Source organism: Eublepharis macularius, chromosome 10 (genome assembly GCF_028583425.1).
Source record: "Eublepharis macularius isolate TG4126 chromosome 10, MPM_Emac_v1.0, whole genome shotgun sequence".
Lineage (NCBI taxonomy): Eukaryota > Metazoa > Chordata > Lepidosauria > Squamata > Eublepharidae > Eublepharis > Eublepharis macularius.
The window spans coordinates 94,641,344-94,660,938 of record NC_072799.1 but is presented as its reverse complement, the minus strand read 5'-3'; the positions used below and the strand labels follow the sequence as shown (position 1 = coordinate 94,660,938).

At 41.1% G+C, this 19,595-nt stretch overlaps 1 protein-coding gene across 7 annotated transcripts in view; it reads left to right on the top strand.

Annotated features, from left to right (window-relative positions):
- Positions 1-19,595, top strand: part of LIMCH1 (LIM and calponin homology domains 1) — a 317,657-nt gene that overhangs the window by 217,629 nt on the left and 80,433 nt on the right. For 5 of the 7 annotated variants that reach the window (XM_054990316.1, XM_054990315.1, XM_054990319.1 and 2 more), the window contains 3 exons: positions 1,990-2,185; positions 14,899-15,151; positions 17,162-17,428. In XM_054990316.1, the coding sequence (XP_054846291.1) occupies positions 1,990-2,185; positions 14,899-15,151; positions 17,162-17,428 (716 nt within the window). The remainder of the gene's footprint in view (positions 1-1,989; positions 2,186-14,898; positions 15,152-17,161; positions 17,429-19,595) is intronic. The other 2 variants (XM_054990321.1, XM_054990320.1) reach the window with 1 other exon arrangement.

The window sequence follows — 19,595 nt, the reverse complement described above, 5'->3', positions numbered from 1 at the left end:
GATATAAATAAAAAAATACAAATTTGTTCATTGGGAAATGACGTGAGATTCTTGCATTTTACGTTGGGGGAGACGAAGTTGCAGGGAGTCCTTTGCCGCGTGTCCAGAAAAGCACAGTCAGTTTTCCAGTCGGCTCCACTTCAGGACGTCTGAGAGCCACTGGTGCTGAGAGGAGGGGGGTGTATGCAAAAAAGTGTGCCTTTGAGCAAAGGTACTTATTTCTGTTTGTCTTGGCCCAGCACCGTTGTAAACTGATGATAAGACACCGTCTAAAACAAGGGATAACGTTCTAATATCGCAAGGCTGGGGTAGCTTCTGCTGACCTTTGCCTCTGCTGGAGCTCTCGGTGTTTTAGTATGTGCAGCTTGCTCTGGAAAGAATTTATAATCACTGGGGCTGTCAAAGGCAGCCATTGTTCTCCGTGCTCTGAACATGTGGGTCAGCTACAAGTGCTTTCCTATCCCCCAGAGCCAAGAGCTGGCAACAAGCAAAAGAGCAAGGCTGAATTCTTTGGAGGCATCAGGAAAAGCATTTTGCATATTTTTTTTCTTCACTGTGAATCGCTTTGGGAAGAAAGACATTCCCCTCTTTCATAACATGAATTTCTCCTCAAGATAGAAAGAGGGCTGCTAGAAAGTGGAAGCCAAAGCAGCCAGAGGGAACAATCTCCGCTGGGATTCCAGCCAGATACAATAGCAAAGCCGAAGAGATACATTCAGAAGATGGTGAAGTTAGTCCTGCCGTATCCGTTAGCATAGCTCCAAGATGCTTTCGCCTGAATGAGATAGATAGTGAAGGACCAGCCACATTTCAGGTTCACATGTAAACCTGCATCTGATGGAAGTGGATTCTAGCCTGCAGACGCTCCTGCCTTAATTTAAATGGACTAGTCTTCTAAGGTGCCACAGAACTCTCTTACGTTCGCTGTGATAGATTACTGCAGCTCCTCTCCTGTAGAATACGTAGAACTGGCTTGCGCTCTGATGCAGCTATTTGTGTAAATCTGGTGTGTGTACATGCAGGGTTGTTTAATTTTTGTCTTTTTAACTTCTGTGGATCCAGGGTTTAAAAAATTTTTATAGCAGTCTCTTCTTATTTGGTGGAGTGCATTCTTTAGATTGGGAGAAGTGGGAAGACGGAGTAGGACACAGGCAATCGTTTTCTGGGAGGGCTGAAAGGAAAGTGATACGGGAGAGCATGTTTGCCTGTCATGTAGCTTGTTCACCTCACTACTTCTCTGCTAAACTAGTCAGTGTCTTTTTTTAAAGAGTTGAAAGTGGTTTGAGAGAGGAATCCTTTCCTTTAGTGTGTAAGTACGCTTCTTTTATCCAACTTTTGACTCTTATTAGACAGGTTTTTGAAACAATACTAAAAATGGCTTAGGGCTGGGTGTGCGTGCTGCTAACCGCAATTTCTGTTTCAGGCAGCTTTAGGCTCTGCAAAAGTAATTGTCTGCTTCCAGCCCTGGTTTTACAGGGTTTTGTAGTGTTTTCAAAAACCTGCAAAACCTATTTGGCTGGAGACCGTAATAAGGCCACTGAAGAGATACGTTTTCAAGGGGAATGAACCGTCTTCTAAAAGTTGTTGCCTGTCCCTGAAAAGAGTCCACTAAGTAACATAAATCACATGCAAAATGTTGTATGTTCATGTGTATTTTTCTGGGGAGGGGGCACATAGCATTCATCCGATTCTCGAGGGGTCTATGACACATTATTATACTGTTATGTTCCATGTATTATGCAGTTTTAAGTGCTCTGTTCCCTTATTTTGTAATCCAGTTTTATTTATTCTTGGTTGTATGTTTTATACTGCTCTTAATACATTGTTTTAATTGTGTAATCTGCCAAATAAAAAGTATAAATTTTTTTTTAAAAAAAATTAAAGTTGTTGTCTGTCTCGGGCGTTAGGAGTATGTGCATGCATTAAAAGCAGAAAGAGGCCTTAGTGGATTTCCTTTTTAGGTGACTTTATTTTTCTTTTGCACCTTAGGAGACCGAGGATGTCGAGAGCCCCAAGCGCAGCATCCGTGACAGTGGCTACATAGATTGTTGGGACACGGAACGGAGCGATTCTCTTTCTCCCCCTTGCCACGGTAGAGATGATTCTTTTGACAGCCTGGATTCCTTTGGCTCTCGCTCCCAGCAGACGCCATCTCCAGATGTGGTGCTGAGGGGAAGCAGTGATGGTGAGCAGTGAGGGGCTCCTGTTGAATGTGTGATGCGTGGTCCTTTTGTGGGGAATGGAAAAACGGCAACTCACGTGCTACTTGAGAAGCTGTCTTCAGTCGTGGAAATATGGTGTGCCTCGCTAACCCCATCAAGTGGAAAATAATCTTGACTTGAATTTTGATTTATGAGTTGTGAGTACTTGATATTGACTCGGCAGCTCTGCATGTGAAGTCTTCCCTCACTTACTGTTGTTGGCGGTGTGTGTGTGTGTGTGTGTGAGAGAGAGAGAGAGAGAGAGAAAGAAGGCTTACATCATAGCTATCTAATTCATGAGTGCTTTTTTGCTGTGAAATGTAAGATGATTTGGAGCAGACATCAGTTGTATTAATGAAGGAGGTGGGACCCAGCATGATGAGAAAATGAGGGCAATAAAAATAGTACTTGGGATGCAGAACAGTAAAAAAAGAAGTAGCGGGGTGGATTTGATGTAAATCAAATTGATTTCAATCATGATTTCAATCACTAATCGGTAAGATTCAATTTAAATCATGGTTTTCTACATAAAGGCTCATTCCTGCTATAACCTTAATATTTGCAACCCAGATGAAGGTTTCAGTTTGAGAACAAAATCAAAAAGAGTCCAGTAGCACCTTTAAGACTAACCAATTTTATTGTAGCATAAGCTTTTGAGAATCAAGTTCTCTTCGTCAGATGCCTGATTCATAGTCCCTATTCAGTCGCTGTAGTTCAACAGAAACCTTTCAAAAACAAAATCCAACGGGAGGCTGCTGAACTGGAATTCATACGCAAATTTGACTCTGTCAAGCTGGGACTGAATAGGGACTATGAATGGTTATCACATTACCACATTACCACAGGTAACAGATTTCCTTTACAGAGGTGGGGTCTGGGGGAGCTCAGTGGCACCTGGCGTGGGCTTTCAGGAACCACAGATCTCTTTGTCAGATGCATCTGGCAGGGAGAGCTGTGGTTATCGAAGGCCCATACTGCATTGGAATTGGATGGTCTAGCTGTTTGGCTTCTACAAACTAACAGGGCAAACTCCTTTGAAGCCAACTGATACACACACCAAAAGGAGATGTTTACATATACTAGCAAAGGAATGTTTTGATTGCTCCCTCCCCCTTCCCCCCCCTAATTGCCTCTTCTCTCTCCTGCTCTTCTGTATTTGACCAGTCTCTGTATCAGGCATCTGACGGAGAGAACTTGATTCTCGAAAGCTTATGCTACAATAAAATTGGTTAGTCTTAAAGGTGCTACTGGACTCTTTTTGATTTTGCTACCACAGACTAACACGGCTAACTCCTCTGCAGTTTGAGAACAGTAACTCTTCAAGTTAGTTTTACAGTTATATCATAAAACTAATGATTGTTTGCTTATTTACCATGTGGAATAGATAATTATGAAATCATTGCAAGGTTTAATAGTTTAGTCCTTTATATTTGGACAAATTTTCTGCTATACTTTATTGGAAGGAGAAAAATAATCATTAACAATAACAATAACAAGTCTTTTGGTGCTACACCTCTGAAGATGCCAGCCACAGCTGCTGGCGAAACGTCAGGAACTACAATGCCAAGACCACGGCAATACAGCCCGGAAAACCCCCAACAACCATCGTTCTCCGGCCGTGAAAGCCTTCGACAATACAAATAACAATAACCATTTAAATCATTTTATTTAACTAAAACATTATTCTATTCTGTTCTGTTCTGTTCTGTTCTGTTCTGTTATTATATGTATTTACTTAAACATCCACATGGTTAAACAAAAATATTCCCAAACTGGGGTCTGTTTTATGACCTGCTGCCATTACAGGTTTTCTCTTCAAGAGAGAGAATATTATGATAAATCTCAGGCTACACTCACAAAACCCTCAAGGTTTCTGGAGTATTTGGCTCAAAATGTTTCAGTTCCATTTGTATTGCTTGCCCATCTCTCCTCACACTTAGATCTTAACATTTCCTCCTTATCCACCCCAAACAATCTTCTGTTCTCTGAAATTCTTGAAACTTAGCACTTGAGAGTTAAAGGGTTAACTCTGTATACATAGATTTGCAGAGGAACAATAGGGCTGAGGTCTCTTTCTCAATTCTATGTGTTTATTTTAAAACATTTTTGCTGTTAAGAAGAGGCATGTTATCTCTGTGGACACAAATTCAGTCTTGAGAACTGCAAAACCAAGCATCTGTGATTGTATCTTCTAGATAGAAAAATTGCCCAAAATAATTTTATAGAAATCTCTGGGAGAACATGACATTGGGGCCCTGATGAGCCAATTAATGGATTTTATTTACAATTTTTTAAACATTACATGAATATACAGTCTCATACTACGTAATTAAAAATTAATACTTAAAATCTTTGTGCGATAATGTATCTTAAATAGAAAACTATCTTTAGATAGCTTTTAACTCAAAAAGCATTTTATCAAACAAAATCTAGTTTAAATTTTTAAAATCCAATTTTAATTTTTTAAAAAAATTGATTTTTATCCACCCTGAGAAGTGGATCATGGTAAACAAGAAGGTGCTCAGTTTTTAACAAGAATACTTATAAAATATAGCATTTAAGAAATGGATGCAGCAAGTTAAGAAGTTTTGTTATTTGGGAATTGTTTTCTCAAACTTGTCTTGGCTCTCCCAGCGTAAGTTTGCACTGAATAGAATACGCCTATAGTTGGAGCAATATCTTGCTTCTTTTTTACAGGAGGGGGAAAGAGATATTCCAGGTGCAATCCAGGTATTTAATTCAAAAATATCTCCACAGCCACCACTTTCCATACTTTTTTGCATTCTGCACGGAAATAGGCTGCATCTGCTGCTGAATAGAGATGGGCATGAAACAGGAAAAAAACAAACCCTGAATTTTGTGGTTCATCACGTTCCACGAACCATGAAGTTTCATGCAATTGTCCCATTTCGTGAAACAATTCATTCGGTTCATGATTCGTCAGATCCTGGGACCATACAATGGCCCCCTTCATACCCAGAGATGCCAAAGTCGCAGGGAGACTTCAGCAGGCTCTCTTCCAGCCACCCTCCAAGTAGCTCTCTTCAGGCTCTCTTTGCTGACTTTTCCCTCCCGTCCTCCTGGCCTCCTTTCTGCCACTGCTGGAAGAAAAGTCAAGCAGAGCAGATCTGCTTCGGTTTTCCTCTCTTCAGGTTCTCTGCTTCGGTTTTCCTCTCTTCAGGTTCTCTTTGCTGACTTTTCCTTCCCATCCTTCTGCTGCTCTAACGTGTCCTCCCCCCTCCCCATCGCCTCTGAGTTCTTGAAGGAAAAGCCGAGCAGAGAAAAAACCAGAAGTGCAGCAGCGAGCTTCAGCTACGACTGAGGAGAGCTTCCCAACACACAACTGACCTGCCCTGTCTGGAGGAGTCCAGATGTTACTGGACTCAAAGGCGGCTTTTGGAGGAAGCACCTGAAGCTTGGGAATGCCTTTTGGAGCAGCTCCCCTTGGTAACAGCTGAGGGAAAACCCTCCAAAGAAAAAACTTCACACGGACAGAGAGACAGGAACCATAATGATCTTAGCTGAAAGCCTCTGGGATTTCAGCATTTCTAATTAGAAGGACTTTCTGCTTACAACTCTTTCTGCTTTGAAATATGAGTGTAAATCAGCCATAGACTGTTTGAAAGAGAGACTTTATGGCTTAATTAGTAGATAATTTAACTTTACTGTTCAGAGAAAGATAAAAGGGAGGGGAGAAGACGTGATGATCAATCCACCCCCCAAACTGTTAATTGAAGGCTAAGAGCTGAAACTGTTTTGCTGAAACGGATTTTATTGATTGGATTAACTGGCTTTTTGGAGGAACAGAATAGAACAGTGGATTGAAGACCGTTTCTTCCTACTTTGCTGTTTTCCTGTTTTTCTTTTTTATATGGAATATGATTTTTTTTCTTTGTTGCTGGAGGTGTATTGGTACCAGTGGATTAAGCTTACTTGAGACATTTGTTTAATGACAGTAAGTTTTTAAAGATTACTTTTGGAAGGGAATACTGCAAAAAGAAAAGAAATTTCTCTGAAGGAGTACTGGGGCTTCCACCATATTCTGGTGTTGGATTACAATTTATACTGGCGATTTTTGTTGTGACTATGATGAATGGAGTATAGATAAAGAAGTTTTTCTTTCAACTGCTGGAAGTTTGTCCAGTAATAACCTTCATATTCTTTTCATACATGATCACCTACTGCCATCTACTGGAGGTTGATATATAGACATTTGATATTGGCTTTCCCACATTGTAAAAAGAAGACGGGAGGGGGGAACTAACTTATAAGTCTATGATTTGAATGTGGTGATGTATCATTTTTATTTTGTATAGTTTCTCTCATTTGGTGATTTATTGGAAAAGTTTGTAAAGTTTAAGTGAATAGAATAATATCTGGTGGTTGGTTTTGAATAACAGTTGGTTTATGTAAATTGGTTTATTGAAATTGATAAAAATTGATAAAAATAAGGGAAGATGAGTAAATCAGGCAAAAAGCCATCCCCTCCTTTGTCTACAAGCACTTTCCCAGTACAGGATATGATGGTAGAAATCCAGAATAACTTGCAATATATGTTACAAGCTACCATGGGTTCAATATAAAATACTCTGGGTCAAGTGGTGGAACAAATTAAGAACATGAACACAGAAGTCATGGAGCTGAAGGGTAAAATGAATGACTTTTAATCCCAGCTTGTTGAAAATAAACAGGCAACACAGGATATGATTGAACAAATTAAAGCAGCAGATTTGAAGGCAGAGGCTGCCACACAAAGATTAGTTGCAATAGACTCACAGCAAAGAGTTACCTGGAACTCTATAAGTATGCTTGAGATGGAAAGATCAGTCATATGTATTAAGATTCCAGAATATACCAGAAAAACAAGGAGAGGATTTGAAGAGGGTTATGGCAGAGCTTCTGGTGGAAGTGATGGAAGAGGAAGCTGAAGGAATTATGAAAGAAATTATCCTGATATATAGAGTCAGTTCAGAATATGCGAAGAAGAATAATTTGCCGAGGAAAGTTCATATTAAATTTACAAGATGCTCAATTAGGGACCACATTCTAAAAATAACACATGAAAATCCACTTAAGATGCAGGGAAGAAAGATTAGAATTTTGAAAGACATCCCATGGAAAATAAGACAAAGAAGGAGAGAATATGCGTTCTTATCTCAAAGTCTCAACCAGAATTCAATTCCTTTTAGATGGTTAACTCCAGAAGGTGTCCTCTTTACCTTTGAAGGCCAGAGATACAAGATTGATTCAGTATTTAAAGCAGAAGACTTTATAGAAAGACATGGATCAAAACTCAGCGTGCCTACAAGAAAAATAAATCCAAAACAGATCCCAAACTAGAAAAAGAACCAGAAACCTCTACTCAGGACTACTCCACAACATTGGAAGAAGAGCCGGAAAGTGAACTGATGAAAGCATCAACAAGTGGACCAAAATCACAGAGAATGCCAAGAAAGAATAAAGAAGGTAGTAAGAGGGGACATCCTTAATGGAGGGAAAGACTATAAAAAATTTTTCAACCAATATTAATGGTCTAAACTCGGTGGAGAAGAGGAGAACTTTTAAACAATTAAAAACTTTAAATGCAGATATCACTTGTCTACAAGAAACGCATATAAGAAGGAAGGATCAGCATTACTTGTTATGTAAAAAATTAGGTCAGATGTTTGCATCAATGGACGTGGTTAAGAAAAGAGGTATAGTAGCTTATATAAAAACAGAATTGGAACCTAACTTTGTTTGGTGGATGATGGTAGATAGTTATTGGTAGAGATTTCTACAAGAGGAAAGAAATTTTTATTAGTAATGATTTATGCACCAAATGATCAACAAGAAAATTTTTATAATTCATTAAAGGGAGTTTTGGCATCCTTTGATTACGCAGATATTTGTTTGATTGGAGATTTTAATGCTAGTTTTGATCAAGACTTAGAAAGTCCAGTAAAAAAGAGAAAAATTCAAGAGTCCTCCTACCAAGATCCTTTCTTAAACTAGCAGAAGAATTTAAATTGATCGATATTTGGAGATTGAGGAATCCTATGGGAAGGGACTAAACATTTTATTCTGATAGCCATAATTCCTGGTCTAGAATTGATATGTGCTGGCTCTCTGCAACTTTAATACAGGAATTTAAAGATGTTGATATACTGCCAAGAACATTTGCTGACCATAATCCAATATTGCTTAAATAAATGATGATCCTAAGAAATTTAGATGGAGATTAAATGTACAACTGTTGAAAAACAAGCAATTTGTACAAGAGGCAAAGGAAGAAATGAAATATTATTTTCAACAAAACATAAATCCAGAAACACATATGAGAATTTTTTGGGATACAAGTAAAACCTTCTTTAGAGGACTAGTGATAAGATATGCGACCAAGTGGAAAAGGGAAAGAAAACAAAAATATCAAGAGATTATAGAGAACCTGGAGAAAAATGAGAAAGGCTTGAAAAGAGATCCCTTAAACTTGGATTTAAAATCTAATATTAAGATATTACAAAATCAAATTAATTTATTATTAGCTGAAGAAATTGCTAAAAATGTCAAATTTGCTAAACAGAATTACTTTGAATATGCATATAAACCAGGACAATGGCTTGCTTATAAACTCAGCCAGGAAAGAGAAAAAAGAATGATACATGGACTATATGATGCTACGAAGATAGAGAGGACAAAAAGGAAGATCTGAAGAAAATAGTGGAATCTTTTTATAAACAATTATATGGGAAGATGGAGATACCAATAGAGGATCAAAAGCACTTTTTACATAAGCAAGACCTCCCTAAACTTTCAGAATATACAAATTCTTAACGACCCTATAAAAGTGATGGAAGTAACGGAGGCTATACACAAGCAAAATATTGGGAAAACTCTGGGACCAGATGGATTACCAGCAGAGTATTATAAAGCGATGGAAGATATTATTCTACTACCCTATAAGAATACAATTGCTACAGTGATTGAAGAAGGGACCATACCGGAATCTTGGATGAATGCCACTATTTCGTTGATTCATAAAGAAGGCATGGACTTAAAAGAAATTAAGAATTATCGACCGATATCTTTATTAAATTGTGATTATAAAATATTTTCTTCAATACTAGCTTCGAGGCTTAAAAAAAATACTGCAGGAAATAATACATCAAGACCAACCTGGATTTCTCCCTAAAAGACAAATGAGAACTAATATTAGAACTATGCTAAATTTACTGGAATACTATGAAGTACACCCTGAAAAAGCGGTGGGCTATGATATTTTTGGACGCTGAAAAAGGTTTTGATAATGTCAGTTGGCAATTCTTTATAGAGCAAATGAAAGAAATGGATTTTGGAGTAAATTTCATAAGAGCAATAGAAGCTACTGACAAAAAACAAAAGGCTAAAATAATTATCAATAATAATTTGTCTGATACAATTGGGATAGAAAAAGGGACAAGACAAGGTTGTCCACTCTCACCTTTGATTTTCATATTGACCTTGGAAGTATTGACAGTAGCTCTTAGAAAGGACCCTGAAATTAAGGGAGCAACAGGTAAAGGACATAAATATAAACTACAGGCATTTACTGATAATTTAATGTTTATATTAGAAGTAGACATGGGCACGATCCCCAAAAAAATACTGATCAAGCCGATCATGGATCCACGCTGGTGATGATCCCAGATCACCGATTCACTCCGATCAAGTCCCATTTCCAATCTGGGATCGGATCGGAGGGGCCCTCCCCCCACACACACTTAGAGCAGAGGAGGAGAAGTTTTTAACCTGGTGTTTTCTCTCTCTCTCTCTCTCTCTCACACACACACACACACACACACACACACACACACACACAGGGGGGAAGTTTTTAACCTGGCGTTTTCTCTCACACACACGCATATAGAGCAGAGGGGGGGAAGTTTTTAACCCAGGGTTTTCTCTCTCACACACACGCACGCACGCGTGTGTGCAGAGGGGGGGAGTTTTTAACTCGTCCCTGCCTCTCCAAATATAGAGAGAGAGACCCCATCAACAAGTTTCAGCCAGCTTTTTAAAAAAGCAGGGATAGAATCCATTCCTCCCCACCCGATTTTAAAAGCAAACAGCCAGTCTTCCAAAAGCATATTTTAAACAGGAAGAAAGTAAAACCAGGATCCACATGGATCCTCACGGATCCTATGGTTTTTTAAATATGAAAAACACAAATGAAACATCAAATCACATACCAACTTCTTGCAAAAACCAGGCACTGGACAGCCATGAGGAGAGAGAGATCTCTTTTTAGTTAACTCTTTCAGCACTGAACGAACGCAGGAGAGGAGTGCAAAACAGCTTGATAGCTGCTCTCAAAGCAAGGGGTTTTTGAAAGAGTTAATGGTGAGATCTCTTCTTAACTCTTTCAACGGCACAAAACAGCTTCTGCTGATAGCCACACTCAAAGCTAGGGGAGGGGTTTTTGTTTTCTCTCTCTCTTAACCCCTTCCTCTCACTTTGCTTATATTTTTCTTAGGAAGCCACTGTTTGCTTTTCCTCGCTAGGGGAAATATTATCAAGTTTCAAACAGAGCTCAGGCATTCTGTTGCCAGGGGAACAGATTATTGGCACCTGAAAGTCTAGCTTTCCGATCCTATTACGATCGCCCCAGTCCAGCCTCCTCCCGACTGCTGGATCGTTTGCCATGGAAGACAACGATCCACCAGGTCACGATTGAAAGATTGACATTATCGTGGGGGGTTTTGTATCGTAATTCAGATCGTGCCCATCTCTAATTAGAAGATCCAATGGACTCCATAAAGCAATTAATGCACCATATTAAAGAGTATGGTGCGATGACAGGAATGAAAGTGAACTATCAAAAGACAAAAGTTATTACAAAAACCATGACTTCAATATAAGAAGCGGAATTAATTAAATCGACAGGATTCCAGTCAGAAAAGAAAGTAAAATATTTGGGAGTATATATATCTGCAAGATGTGGTTCTTTGATGAAAGATAACTGCGTGAAACTACAAGAAATCAAGAAAGATCTAGAGAGATGGAGACATCTTCAAATATCTTTTATGGGAAGGATTGCAGCCATCAAAATGAATATTCTACCACGCCTCATGTTTTTATTTCAAACTATTCCCATCTACATCAATCAATCCTTTTTTCAGGAGCTGAATAAGCTAATCTCAAAATTCATCTGGCAAGGGAAAAAACCGAGAATTAAATTGAAAGCACTTCAAGATTTTAAAGAAAATGTAGGCTTTTCACTGCCAGATTGGCAAACGTATTATAGAGCATGTTGTTTGGTGTGGATGAAAGAGTGGATTACGTTAGTGAATTTAAGACTGTTGGCAATTGAAGGACATGATTTAAAGCTAGGTTGGCACGCATTTGTTTAGTATGGTAAAGCTACTTTCCATAAATATTTTAAAAATCAAATAATACGGAAATATATTCTTTCAGTTTGGGAAAAAACTGTACCATTAATTTATACTAAAATGCCACAATGAGTCTCCTCCTTGGAAGCTTTTACTCAGTTGAACGAAAGTTCAACAGAGAAAATTTTAGATATAAAGAATTATTGAATGATAAAGGGTCTTTAAAAAGAAGAATTGATAAAGCAAGATATCAATATAGATTGGTGGTCAAGAGTTCAGATTGAGTCCAGATATCAAAAAGATAAAAATGGGGGGAGGGGTTATACGGAGCAAACTGAGTTTGAAAACCTGTTATGTGCTTCTGATGAAAAGCTGATTTAAAAAATGTACGTATTTTTAATGCGAATGAAGAAGGAAAATGAGGTGACAAAAGGTGGTAAGATTAAATGGGCACAAAACTTGGGATACGAGATTGATTCAGAACAATGGAATAAAGTATGGAAGGTTAATATGAAAATAAATCGGTAAATTTTAAAGAGAATATATATAAAATGTTTTATAGATGGTATCTAACTCTGGATAGATTGGCTAAAATGTACAAAAATACTCCAAGTAAATGCTGGAAATGTGGAAAATGTACAGGAATTTTTTTATCATATGTGGTGGACTTGTAAAAAGTTATACATAGATTTTGGATAATTACACATACAGTACTCCATACAATTTTACAGATACTAATACCTTTTAAGCCAGAATTGCTCCTATTGAATTGCATCCTGGACGAATTTAACAAAGACCAAAAATATTTTATAATACATGCAGTGACAGCAGCTAGAATTCTATTAGCATCTATTTGGAAACAACAAATAATACCAACTCAAGAAGAACTAGTGGGAAAGATTATGGAAACAGCAGAGATGGATAAATTAACAATGACATTAAAAGGGAAAATGGAAGAAGAGTTTGCCGAACCCTGGATACCGTTCCACAACTGGATTACAAATAAACATGAAGACTTGAATTTGCCAAGAGTGTAAAAGGATTCAAATGTCTTATTATTAATAGTATATCTTATTACTAAGAATGTTTAATGATATATTGAGCATTGCTGTAAGCAGGATATTATGGATATATTTACTTTTCCTTTTTCCTTTTCCTAACTCCTTTCTCCTTTTCTTTTTTTCTCTGCTCTTCTCTTCTCTTTATTTGCTACTTATTTGAAAACAAATATATATATAAAGCCTAGCAGAGTGGATCTGCTCAAGATCCACTCCAGGGAGCTTGGGGGTGGGTGGTGGGTGGGAAGGCATGTCAGAGCAGCAGGAGGACAGGAGGTAGAGAGTCAGAGAAGGGTTCCTGAAGCTGGCAAGCAGCGAGGAGCTTCACATTTTTATAGATTTTTTTTAAAAAAGGAGCTGCTGAAGCTGCTGCCACCGCTGCTACTCCACCATCCCATTTTTAAAAGCGGAGAAGGGAAACAGAATTCCCAGGTAAACTTGCGTAGACCCACATTGCTCAGCTTTCAGGTTTACAGCCTATCAAGGTTATGTGGGCTAAGATTAGGGTTTCCATGGCAACAAAAGGTCTGCAGATATTCCAGGCCTATGTTGCCTAGGGAATCAATGGATCAGTGCCAGCCTGTCTAGCATCACAAAGCATTCACAAATCAAATGAATCAGCCCCCAAAGTTGTGGATTTCGTGAAAAATGCAGCCCCATGAAATGCGTTTTCACGATACACTAATTGGCCCGATTTGTCATGAAATTTGATTTGTATTTTGATTCATGCCCATGTCTACTGCAGAATTTATCTTTCCTCGGCTTTTCTGTGGCTTTTCTCCCTGCACACATACCCCAATTTTTTCCCCAACGAAGTCGAACCATGGCTTTTTTGAAGTGCAGAACACTTCCTTTGGTGTGAGGTCTGGACGTGCCCCAGCCTTTCACCGTGCTCTTTATCCCCTTGCACCCCGATTGATTGAAGAGAAACCAATCCAGTTTTCTTCCTGAATTTTTTTTTTAAATTTAAACAGCAACATTGCAATATTGATGCCTTTAAAAAAAAACTTGCACCTGATGGAATATGGCTTATGTAAAAAGTCTACAGGAGCCCTGAATCCCACTTGATATTTTAAAGTTTTCCTGTGTGTTTCCTGTACTTTTTAGTCTATTCTTTTTGGCTTCTTTTTTTTTTTAAAAAAAACAAAGTTTAAGCAGCAATGTTGCACCATTGGAGCCTTAAAAAAAACTTGTACGTTTTCTCAGCCAATCAGTTGACAAAAATGACATGTCTTCAGCCCATCAACTGACGAAACTGACGTTTCCCCCAGAAAGCCTCTGCAGCAGAAACTGGTCATTTTTCTAGTGCGGATAACACCACTTTGGCCCGACTCCTTCAAGTGCAGAATTACAGCGGCCCAAAGCAGATCTGAATTTTTTGGTTCAAATATCCAGAAAACCCGGTGTAAGCGTGCATGCAGAAAACAACCCACTCAGGGTGCGCCACTGACTGCAATGATACATTAAGAACACTACAGCAGAACTGTGTTGAATTGTGATGTTCTTAATAAATGATCCTGTGTGGATGGCCACCCCTTTCACGCCCTGCGTGTGAGTTTCCAGAAGTTGTGGAGCTAATATGTAACAATTTCTTAAATTGTCGGAGGCTTTCACGGCCGGAGAACGATGGTTGTTGTGGGTTTTCCGGGCTGTATTGCCGTGGTCTTGGCATTGTAGTTCCTGACGACACTGAAAGAGATCTCTGTCTTTTGGTGCTACACCTCTGAAGATGCCAGCCACAGCTGCTGGCGAAAGGTCAGGAACTACAATGCCAAGACCACGGCCATACAGCCCGGAAAACCCACAACAACCAATTTCTTAAATGTTTTCTTTCTAAAATACGTAAATACCGCAAAAGTTTAGAGGAGTTCTACTACATTCACCCAACATCAAAGTTCTGGATCCAACCTGGATCTTGTAGGAACTTCTATAAGATGTAAATGTGCGTTCACTGCAATTGCTATATAAATCTTAAAACAAAAGTCAGTGGAATGTTTAATGCAACTCAGCTATGTTTTACTGTAAATGTATCTGTTGCCTTTTGTAAAATTCTTCATGTGAAGCTTTACGTTGCATTTCCAATCTCCAGAGGCTCAGTGGGACAGCTTTAAAGAACTCCATTCCACATCTGTATAGGAGCAGCTTTTGCTTCAAGAGCACCTCCTAACATCACTTTTTACAGATTTCTGGCATTCTGGATCCACAAGCCCAAACTCATTGTTGAGGTTCTTATTCCAACACACTTTGATTAAATATTTAAACTTGCCTCTTGTTTTGTTTTAAAAAAAACAGGCAGAGGAAGCGACTCTGAATCCGACTTGCCACATCGAAAGATTCCAGACATGAAAAAAGACGATATGTCTGCCAGGCGGATCTCCTGTGGGGAACCCAAATCAGTTGTGCCTTTTAATCAATACCTCCCCAATAAGAGTAACCAGACTGCCTACATACCGGCTCCTCTTAAGAAGAAGAAAGCGGAACGAGAGGAGTATAGGAAGAGCTGGAGCACGGCTACGTCGCCTCTAGGAGGAGAGGCACCTTTCAGGTAAGGCCTTGGCCAGGGCTAACCAGGTTAGGGCCCCCTAATCTGAATCTCTTAATCTCGAGTAAGACAGTCGACAGCATTTTTCCTTTTCTTAGTTAATTGGAAAATACTAAGGAAAGTATTATTGCCTCAGGAAGAATGCTGTGTGGATGGCCGGGGTATTCTTGGCGTGTGGAGATGTTACAATTGCATTATGTGCAGTGCAATTTTATGCCCCTTGTACCATGGACAGGGCTGAAGGGCGTGACCGGGCAGCAAGGGCAAATTTCAGCTCTGACCCTGGAGCCCTCGCTTGCCTGAGGACTCCCTCGCTCGCTTTGGCATCCTCGCCCACACAGTTTCCCTAGGCCGTGTCAAAGAGGAGTGTGGGGAGAACGTGGTCTTCTGCAAGACCCGGCTTGGGTTGGTCATTGCCATTCTGCACATGGCTGTGTGCGCAAGAGAGCTGCGCTGCTCGTGTGCCGTCTCGCTCCACATGGATCCTCACTCCTCCTTGAAAACCGGGCATGCCAGTGTCACAGCGTTCTTAGCAAGGCGTTATTTCATGTTAAGACGATGCGTGCTGCTTGCGTCCAGAGTCTTGGTTCAGGTGCTTTATAACAGGAGTACTCATTCAGTGGCTCTTTGACACACCGCACGTCTGTTCCCCAGCGTGGCACCTGCCCCATGTCTTTGGAAAGTGGGCAAGGCCTTTGCCTGGTGGGGCTTGTGGTTTTCACATGGTTCCCACCTTGAAACAGCTACCACCGAACAGAGAAGCCACAAGCCTCCTTGAGATGCAGACCTCGTGCCAGGGACAGAAGTAAATGTTACCCTTTGGATTGATGGTAATTGTGAATGTGGGTCTCTGTGGAGTGAGTACCGCTGCTTTATAACTTCAGCAGGTGGTACTTGTGGCTCCCACTGCCTCCTCCCTGGAAACCCACCTTTTGATGAAGGCGGGTGCAGCGTTGCTTGGCCGGGGCTTTCCTGGGTCAGAACTCACATGTCAGGTGCCTCTGATGCAGGGAGCTCTAACCCAGGAGAATGTTGTGGATCTTTGGGGTGCCCCTGGACCCCTGTTTTATTGTAAGTGAACTGGTAACTGTTTTTATTGGATCCTGTTTTAAACTGGCCTTTCTTTGTAATGTCCTCTCCCCCACCCCCACCCTGTATCTGCCTTTTGCAAATATAATTGGCTTATGTGAATGCACATTTTAATGGCTCTGATGAAGTGAGCTGTGACTCATGAAAACGTACCCTGAATAAATGTCGTTAGACTTGACGGTGCCCCCAGAGTCCTGTTTTTATTTTGCTGCTGCAGGCTAACTTGGTTACCTCCTCTGGAATTACCGCCTTCTCCTCTCTCTTCCCCTCAGCTCCCTTCCCTTCCTTGCTTGGTATCTTCCACTGTTTAAGCTCAAAGGGACGGAGGCACCTGTCTCTGTCACGTGCTGCAGAGTATGAAGATGCTGTACAAATAATAATAGTAAGAACAGCAGCAGCCGTGAGGGAAGCAGCGGCAGGCCTCGGGCTGTGCCCTCTGCCTGACTGTGGTTTCCGCAAGCGCAGCAGCCCCACTTCTGGCCTGCTGTGCTGATGGGAGACTGCTGGGAATCAGCCTCAGCTGGTGGGGCCATCCTGGGACCGGCATTGCTCCCTCCCTGCGCCCAGCACCTCCCGGCCGTTGACTGTTTCAGAATGTCTGGACGAGGGCTGAACCATGTGCCTGGGAAGGTTCCCGATTCTTTTTTTTTAAGCAATCTTTTTTCAAAAAATTATGTTTATGTCAGACAATCGTGACTGTATCTCTTCAGTGCGTATCTGTATATTGGAACAGTGGCATCTTTCTTCTGATTTTTGCCCAGTTGGGGGGGGGGGGTGTGGGGGGGGGGGAGGGTTGTCCCTCTTCTTGGTTTGTTGCTGGAGAAACTTGTCCGGGTTGGGTTTGCTGCAAGAAGCAACTGGCAGGAAAGGAGCGGGGGGGGGGGGGCCGTGCAGTAATCCTGCCCCCCTGTGTGAACTTGATAGCAAGAGCCGTCCTGAAGCAATTGGAGAAGAGGGAAGTGACGCACTGGCGCAATTGGAAGAGGAATTCTCGGGCAATGGGAACCCCCCTGGTCGGACAGACCCGCGCCTAAGTGCAAGAGGCCCTTTACCGCGGTCTCCTACACGTTCTGCAAACAAAGCTGCAGGGTCCAGAAATGCCGAAAAAGATCCCCAAAAATTCAGAAAGTTAAGACAGCTTGAACAGGCCGGTATTAAGGTCATGTCAGCAGCGCAGCGCTATGGCAGCAGGTCAGCCCCAGGCGGTGGGACTTTCTGTGCGCATGTTTTTAGCATTTGCTCTGCTGTGTGGTTATTCTTGGTTTGCCTTCTGTCATTTCCTGTAATGCAAAAATATCAGCCTAATAAAGACATGCACTCTTTACTGTCTCATAATTCATCACACTAGAAGAAACTAACAGGAATTTTGCAGCTGTGCCTTGCAGTGTTTTGTAATGTTTGACTCACTTGATGCAACTGTAATAATTCTTAGCTGAGGTAAAAAAATTGCACTAATTTTGGGGCACATATAGCAGCTTCTAAATATTACATTTTTTTTCTTGGACTGGCTGAATTATGCTTAAGTTTGTATTAAATGGATGAGGGTGGGGTAAGCAGTCACATTAAAGAACATCTGATTTAAACTGTGGAGTGTAAGAAATATGCAACTCATTGGTACACACACACACAATATGCTGTAAGGATGGCATCACTGCTAGCAAATCGGAGCACACTTGTATGCCTCTGTTGTCTGTCTATCTGTGGAGCAGATGAGCAGGGTCGATCTGTTGGAGGAGTCCTGTGTGTTGGTTCAGGCTTAAGTTTCTGGCACTTCTCTTGCATACCAAGAGAGTGTCCTGTGTGCTCTCTTCTTGGTATATGTAATCGCTGCTTTGTATGAAACTGACAACACAAGTATTTTTCAGATTAAATGTGTGCAAACATGAAAATCTGTGTTTTGGGTAATGCATAGAATATCTGGAAGATAGATGCATTGCCTGTTTCACACAAAACGGTGATCACGCACACCAAGAGACGCGCTCCCCGTATAGTATAGAGGATAGCCTGTAAAGAGCTTCTGGCTTGGCGTGAGATTGGACAAGGTGATTCTCTCCTGCCCTGAGATTTCTACTATTCTTTACGGCTTAAAAGCTCCAGCCTGATCGTACACCCCTCTTTTCCCAGGCCGTGCACGATGACAGATCATTTACAAGGTACACAATAGTCTCGAAGACAACAAAATAGCTTTCTTCAAGGATGAAAAGTGTATGGTGCAATCCCTGCCGAAGTCTTTGCATTAAACCTTTGATGAAGTAGTGTGATCTTTGCACAGTAGCGGATGATAGCTGGAGTCCTTCATTTTATTGGGATGCAGATGAACGAACAGCAGTGCAGATGGAACCACAGCACTGAAGGGGTTTAATTGCACATAGTGCTGCAGTGCGCTGCCAGCCACCAAATGTGGCCCGTGTCATGTTGGAACGGCCAACTTGCTCAGCTTTCCATTTTTATTTCCATGCAAGTGGATCTCTAGTCTGACCCAACTCCGTGGTGCTGCCTAAAAGAGATGGCTTGTGCAAAGCAGTTGTTTTTGCTCATGTCATCCGCTGGTGCGTTGTTAGAACTGTCTCTTAGATTGCTTTGGCTGGTTTGATCAGTGTTAGGAGAAATGTGAATGGAAGAGTGCAGGGCACACCTGGGCCGATTCCAGACGGCCCCCCACCTCACGAAACGCCTCGCGAAACGTCGCGCATCGTCGCGCAGAAAACGTGAAATATCATGTTTTCTCGCGCGAATTTTGCGCGATATCGCGCAAAACTCGCGCGAGAAAACGCGATATTTCGCGTTTTCTGCGCGACGACGCGCAACGTTTCGCGAGGCGGGGGGCCGTCTGGAATCGGCCCTGATGCGTTCTCCCGACTTCTGCTCATTTGTTCAATAACGAAGCTTTGGAAAGCAATGGCTTTGCTTGTTGTAAATGCTTGTGGATGTGGAATTTGCATGCATGGGCCAGGCGTTTGGGATTCACACATCTCGCCACAGAGGAGATGTGCAAGTCTGTCCCAGATAGACATAGAAGAGACGTGTGTGCGGCTCATCCTCCTTCTAACGGCCCCTTGCTTAGAACATGTGAAGCCTCTTCCCATGTTGCTTTTTTAAAGCTTGCAGAACAAAACCTTGTGTATAAACAGCAACGACATCATCTTCTATACCTGCACTATGCAAAGCAACAAAGTACAAAACTTGGACGTGCACCAGAATACTAATAAAACGGACCCGCCTTATGTAATGGCTACCCTGTTAATGGTTTCAGAATCTGGAATTTTCATTTAAGGTCTCCAGTAAATGCCATGACCAAGAGGGGTCCCTTGGGCATAATTTTTTAAGAATGTGTACGTTGGAGGAGGGCAGCGGCTTC